Source organism: Astatotilapia calliptera, chromosome 19, assembly GCF_964374335.1.
Source record: "Astatotilapia calliptera chromosome 19, fAstCal68.1, whole genome shotgun sequence".
Lineage (NCBI taxonomy): Eukaryota > Metazoa > Chordata > Actinopteri > Cichliformes > Cichlidae > Astatotilapia > Astatotilapia calliptera.
In genome coordinates, this window is record NC_137440.1 from 32,097,418 (window position 1) to 32,104,981 (window position 7,564).

General features: G+C 44.4%; 1 protein-coding gene across 1 annotated transcript; it reads left to right on the plus strand.

Annotated features, from left to right (window-relative positions):
• Positions 1–2,655: 2,655 nt before the first annotated feature.
• On the plus strand, positions 2,656–5,022 carry LOC113011877 (uncharacterized). Its single transcript, XM_026151695.2, has one exon. It carries the CDS (start codon positions 3,355–3,357, stop codon positions 4,006–4,008), a length of 654 nt encoding a protein of 217 aa, XP_026007480.1. The 5' UTR covers positions 2,656–3,354; the 3' UTR covers positions 4,009–5,022.
• Positions 5,023–7,564: the final 2,542 nt, after the last annotated feature.

The window sequence follows — 7,564 nt, forward strand, 5'->3', positions numbered from 1 at the left end:
TTTATACTGGTGATTTTAATGGAGAAATAAAACCTTTTAATGAAAAACTGCTACACACAACCTTATCAGACTCACATCACACCTGGCCACCTCGCTCCCATACCCTACCATACCATAAAACATTGCAATGAAAGCAGTCATTAGAAACAACCCCCATTAGATGTTTGTTAGAGCAGGGCTTGTCACACCCGTCACGTGTAGAAACCTGTGCTGACGCTCATCCTTAGAAATGGATTGGCTGTTGCAAAACAAGTCATTTTCACCTCTGCAGCCAAGCCACTATAATGTAGGTCATTTTTCCAATGTATCAATGTAACAAAAATGTAATGTTAACTGTAAACTTAGTAGTCAACCACCTCAAGGTGCTTTATAAGTTAAAGACCCTAAAACAATAGAGAAACCCCCTCTGTTGGTCTTCCTTGGTCTCTTGTGTTCTGGGGGCCTCTGGATGTCTGGAGTTTTGATGTCCTCCATACCTTCAAGCCCTGGAGGACGGGGCTGTGGCCCCCCCACACCCTCTAGCAGATCATTACATGAAGGAACCTTTTAAAAACAAGCGCGTCCATGCTCACAGGTGTACACACGGGTGATCACACCCACAAACTACACCCTTTTTGGCTCCTACCTCAAAGCACACTGTGTTCTGTTGATCTTATGTGCTGCACAATAATGTTTAATATTTAGTATTTACTGTCATATTCCCATATATCATTGTGATGTTGTTTATTCTGTTGCTCTTTTTTTTCTTCTGCTTGTTTTCTCTTTTTTCTTTCTCAACAGGTGATCCAGGTGATCGATACATGTATTTTACAATACTTCTGATGGCAAAAGAGCCAAACGGGACAGGCAAAAAAAAAGAGAAACCCCATCAATCAAACAACCCCCTTTAAGCAAGCACTTGGTGACTCCCTTTTAACAGGAAGAAACCTCTAGCAGAACCAGGCTCAGGGAGGGGCACCTATTTGCTGTGACCAATTGGAGCCGATGGCTAGCACCACGTTGGACTTCATTTTGCTTTTAAAGTGTCTTTAATTGTTTGTGGCATATATTCAACACAGTGCCCCAGAGATGAAACATTTCTCAGAGATTTTAGTCCATGTTGACGTAGCAGCATCACACGGGTGCTGCAGATTTACTGGCTGCACATCCATGATGCAAATCTTCCTCCACAACATACCAAAGATACTGACTGAGCTTTGGACTGAATGTGGAGGCCATTTGAATGACCTCACTGTCATGTTTAGGAAACCAGTTTGAGATGACCTGAGCTTTGTGACATTTATCCTGCTAGAAAGCAGCCATTAAAAGATGGGAACACTGTGGTCATAAAGAGATGGATGATGGTACTCAGGTAGGCTGTGACATTTAAACAACATTTGGTCCAAAGAGGCCCAAAGTGTGCCAAGAAAATATTTCCCCGATTGCCCCACACAATTTCACCACCAACAACCTGAACTATTAATAAAAGGCAAGGTGGAGTCATGCTTTCATGTTTCATGTTCCTGCTGTTTAGTCCAAATTCTGATCCTATTTTGCAGCAAATAAAGACTTAAAAAAATATTCTATTGTCCAATTGTGATGAGTCCATGCAAACAATTTCCTGTTACTGAGGTGCTCCTGTAGAAAATCTGCTTCAAGGTCCAATGTATGACGAAGATCCCTTCCCAGACGCCTTAACGCCCACTCACATCCTGGGCCATCTGACCTCAGGAATTCGCATGATAAGGTGGGGCCAGGTTTCACAATGAACTCACCCGAAACTCTGGCTGATTGGGACCCACACCCAGTTTCCCACCTTGGCTCAGGTGATTAGAGGATCGTCAGGGGGTCCTTTTGTCCCTCTGTGGGGGGAAACTCCCACTAGGTTTATATCTGGGACTCTCCACCATTTGACCTTAGAACTGAAGAAGCTTCTCGGATGAGAGGTGAAACGTCTTCAAGCAACTTAAAGAAGTCCAGACGCTTTTCTTTGTAAGCTCCTTTGACTACGATGACCTGGATGACTGAGAACCTTCACAGACGTATGACGAAGTGGTTACTTGAATTGTCACTGCTTTCCTATCAGCTCAAACCACTTTCCTCTGATCTCTGGCATCAACGAGGCATTTCCACGCCGAAAGATGGCCTTTTGGGAAAATCCCAGATCAGCAGCTCCTCAAACACTCACAGCAGCCTGTGTGGCACAAACAACCACGCCAGTTGAAGCTATGCCATCCTGAGGCTCGTTCAGCACGTGGACCACCTGCACATGCCCAAATACACCGAGTGATTGCCTGATTAGATATTTGTGCTAATTAGCAGTTGGATGTACTTAACAAGGTGTCCAGTGAGTGTATAATAAACAGAAGGTACTTGTTATATAATGTGTTCATTTATTTGTTTTTAACTGCTGTGCGATTTATGCTGAAAACTGGATTTCACGCGCTTGTTAAATCTGTCGCTTCACCTTTTTCACCTTCCCGGAGGACACGAGCGATGACAAATTCGGGTCGCTGTCCATTGTGCTGAAAAGGCGCGTTGTGGAGCAGCCAACAGGTAGGAAACATCATAAGCGGCATGAAAGCCACTCGTTGTGTATGGGTCTGGCTACGAGTTTAACACGTGATTACGTAAGACATCAACATAAATGAAGCCCCCCCCCCCTCTCTCTGATTGCTCGGAGCACATGGACTACCATCCTTTCCACTCGGGTGAACGCAGTGAAGCTAAAACACACGGTTGACCGTGTTTATCCCCTCCGCGACATCCTGTTCTCCGTGTGCACTTCTCGCGTGCTGATGTGAAGGAGATATCGTTTTTCTTTTTGTTTTGTTTTTACGGTTTCTTCTCGGGTTGCTGCACAGCTGCTGCTTCTTTAAGAACCACCACCCGCCCCCTCTCCTGTATTTTTAGCTGAGCCAGCCACTTCATTTGCTGGATAAGACAGACAGTTGTGTACCGTATGATCTCACTTAATCGTTTTAATAAATGACATCAAATAGTATACTGCGGATTCGCCGTGGGCCTGCGGCCAGCTGTTCCTTGGAGACCTCGCACAGGAGGAGGAGGAGGGGGGACATTTGTCCCGCCGCTGTCGGATTCTGAAACGCGCAGTCAGTCAGCCTGTGGATGCTTGATGTCCATTATGAAACGCAGTGCTGCGCTGGCTGCACAATATGAGGCGCAGTTCCTCTGAGATCAAATGAATTACGGGAAATCTGTTTAGGTGCAACATCTTCCTGCGGCGCGGACGGTTCAAGGTGGTCCAGCATCTTCCCTCTGAGCCTCCTGCTTCCTCTTCTCTTGGACTGTGGATAACATAAAGCCTTCAAGACGGAGGGGGTGGTGGAGCATCGAGGAAAAAACAGGGGCAATATGAGAGAGCGGGACTTCATGCCCAATATGGAGAGGGGCAAACCTGCTACTTATACGGGGGACAAAAAGGCTAAGATGGCTGCTAAGACTAACAAGAAGTGGGTGAGACTAGCCACTGTTTTTGCATATGTGTTGTCTGTGTCTTTAGCAGCCATTATCCTGGCAATTTACTATAGCCTGATCTGGAAGCCAACCAGCGCATCCTCTTCTGGTGGGAAGCTGGTGGTGCCCACTCCGACTGCAAATATCTCAACTAACATGTCCACAAACGACAACATGACAGAGTGGAACTCTACGCAAACACGGCTGTTATCTCTCAACCAGACCAGGCAGGGCACAACCCCGCACGGTCCGGCGATTCAGTGGGGTGACAGAGCGGAGAGAGTGGCGGTTTCCCCGCGGGGTGCGGGAGCAGAAATTGCGCACTCGCAACAGGACGAAGGACTCTACGCGTCTTCCCACGGTCACACGAGCGCGGGGAGGTCGGGAGCTTTGGGTACAGAGACGCAAGGGTCTTCTCAACCCCGCGTGAGCCACTACATCCCGTCCAGCACCGCGAGGGAGTCTGTCGCTGAGGACAAGGGGGAGAGGGAGGCGCGCGGGGTGACAGAAAAGCGCGAGCCCGAAGACGCTATCACTCTTCCTCCGACCTGAACGGTGAGCCGAGGTGGCCATGGAAGAGACTGGTCGGTCCTAATCCCCATCACCACACCACCCTTAGGACCCCCCATATTTAAAACAGCTACCCCCCACCCCCAAAAAGGAGTGGTTTACATCCTCAGTACCGCAGGTCGGATAACTCACGTCTTTCAAGTGAATTTGCAGAGCCCCGTATGGATACTGAACTGCACATGTTAACAGACATCTTGCTTTTATTACCGAGAAAAGAGGAGAGCTCCCCCGTGGACCCTGTACCCCCTTAACTATGCGTTTCCTTTTTCTTTTGTTTTAGGCCATCTGTATGCCTTAAATCAGTGTGTGTCTACTTTACCTCGGACAGCTTCTGAGGCCACTAACCTGCCTGTATGTGTGCAACACTGATATATATATATATATATACACTCTTTCCTATTCGTTTAACAATATATATGTAAGATGGTAGAATCCTTTTGTGTGTGTTACATATATATTGTTAAATGAATAGGAAAGAGGCTCCAGAGATGCTTTTGGTTTTGCAGGACCTAAATATGTCTTGCAGGCATACAGCTCCTAACATCACTGCCATTCTTCAGCCAGTTTAAATCAATACTACATTATTGCATTTTTAACACATAGGCCGTGTCTCCTTTCATGGATTAAACCCAGGACACCAAGTAGAAGGACCTACGTTATTGAGTTATGCTCAGGTATGTGCATATAACCATGTAAATGTATTCTGTATTTGGTTGTGTACATATAAGGCAGGCATACATCTTTGGGCCTTGACTTAACTTTTAGCATAATTAGATGATTTTTATTAAAGCTATAGTATGTATGATAGGAGGAACAATATCACAAGGTTACAAATAAACATCCTAAAATGATTCATTTCTATGGTTTTATAACAGATGTATGTAACTAAAAAATTATTCACTGACATTATCCTGTATGTTACCAATATTTTATTTATTTAGAGCCATAATGGATACTATAGATTCAAATAAATGATAGTTTTTTCCTAACATCTTACACTGTGTTTCATATAGAGAGTGATTTACATGAACTCTTTGGAGTGCAAGTATAATTATTGATTGATATGAAGGCGTAGGTTCGACAGAAGTAACAGCAGCGCCGGCGCAAAGAGGACTCAGTTTAGAGTCAGCCTTTGTTCTTGGGGTTTAATCAGATTTGGGCTCTTTGAATCACCCGAGTGAACCGTCCAGCCTGTGATCAGAGGGACTGTCGGCTTCTCTCAGAGAAAGAGAAGCCTTCGCCTCGCAGTCTACCACAGTTTTGGTATGCTGCAGCTCTCACTGAAACCACTTCACACAGTCACATGTGGTGAACTATGAAGTGGAAATAAGACCAACCACCCCGTGCGCTCTCTCAGCAGCATGTGAGGGAGGTGTATTGATTTGCGAGCTCTGTTGTTACATTGTACAAAAGAGAGAAGAACACATTACACAATGCCGTTCGGTGCTATTTTGATCCAGCTCCCTCTGAAAAGGCCTGTTTGGCTGAAAGGTTTCCGTGCTGGCTGTGACCAGCGTCACTCACTATCACACTGAAAATAAAACCACTTGATTTCCTCCGTGCAGCCAGTACCTCTATAATGATGTAAACGGTGATGACATGCACTGTTTTCTTAATGTGACAGAGTTTCAGAACCAGAAGCTGAGGTATGTGTGCCGCTGTGCTAAATGGGAAGCCCATTCATCATGGGAGACAGCAGACTCACACACACACAATCACATAGCAAGCCTTGTGTACAGGAAGACAACAGAGTGTATAACTCAGTGACACTGGCCTTAGTTTATAGGATGACTTTGGCAAATGTGTTTCCAGTGCCTCTTATGGCTTTGTGATATATGAAAGGAGCAGCGGGTAGCCTATTGATGAAGGAGTTTATCTGTGGTGACAGTTATTGCAGGAAAGCTACATCTGAGTCAGGACACAGCATCTGACCTCATGACTCTTGAACCCCCCGACCCCTCACCAAGGTAGATGATCACATTATCTAAAGTGAAATCAGTCACATGTTACATAACAGTGTCATATGAGAATAATTTGTCTTGTGACTGAAATCAAATAATGGTTTGCACAACCACAGGAAAGTGAAACTGCAGCTATTAAATCATTGAGATATATATATATATATATATATATAGCTGTATATATAATTACTATTACTGCTAAAAGCCTGAGGAATATATGCATAAAACATTGGTAAGAAGAAAAGGAAATTGTTTGACAGTGTCCTCCTTTTCTCTAGAAAACTGTCTAAAAATGTATTTTTTAAAAATCAGGGTTTACATTTTCTCTATTACTGAACCCAAAATAGCTTTCACATAAACAGTTTAACTACTGAACCCAATGCAGTGGAGTTAGTCTATCAGTGCAACAAGCATGTTTTGGGGGCCATCCCTGTGTGATATGCACAAATATTTGGGGGTTTATTTATTTTTTGTTTTTTTAAAAAGCAGAGTGCTTAACTGACTCCAGATGATAGGCAATTGTTTCGAGATAGCATTTCTTTTTTTCTTGTATCCCGTTTGGATCTTTAGCCATCAGAATGGTTGTCTTAAGGCCAAGATAGCTTTTCTTCAACACATTCCCTCCTTTCTTCTCCTTAAGGAAGATTTTTACCTGCATGAACTGCTTTAAATGCTCTGTTTCTTTGCTGGTGTTTTTTCCTAGTTAACTCCTGTATTAGTAATCAGAGGGAAAATAGCTAAATTAGTTATTTCAGGCATCTTCAAAAACTCACCCATCTATTGCTCAAACGTCTGTTTACAAAGGTCGGCCAATCAAAAGAACGCTGGTTTAAGGCCCCCCCCCCCTTAAACCAGCGTTTAAGGGGGGGGGGCCAGACTAGGTAAAACACTGAACTTGGACCACATGAAGCTGCCACCATAAGTGATCTTTTTAACACATTTAGGTTTATCAGACGTTCTGTAGATGAATGTCAGAGTGGTACTTAGTGTTTAAAAGGCTCACAAACATCCTTTTGCATGGTGAATGTTAAGCACCCGGTTAGTTGCAGAGACCTTTCCAAGAATAACCTTAGGGAATGAAAGCTCCATCAACGCAGCATTTAAACAAGACACATCACAAAAGAAAGGAGATGCTGTTTTGCAGTAGTGACAATGAGAAGGAAGAAAGCAAGAGCTTTCTTCCATTAACAAAAGGGCAAACGTGTGGCTCTATTAGGAGCTGATGCAAAAGGAAAATGAAGCTGTGTGTAGGTAAAAAGCCACCAGCTGATTCAAACAATGTCACGAGACTAAAAAAGACAAATACACCAGAGGGTTTTAACTAGATTTATTGCATGATGCTAAGCTGACCTCAGATCAATATGACAAACAGCATATGTGCACCTTGTCGCCCCAGGCCTCTTGTTTCCAGGCCAGGAGAAAGAGGAGGGGCGAGGGCACTCTCCTTGATCACGGCAGCTGCCGAGGCGTGGTTGTTACATGCTTAACTATGACCGGGCTGGAGGGAGATGATGAACAAACCCAGCGGAAACAGACACCGTGTCAGGTTGTGTTAGGGTCACAGGTCCAGACTGGAC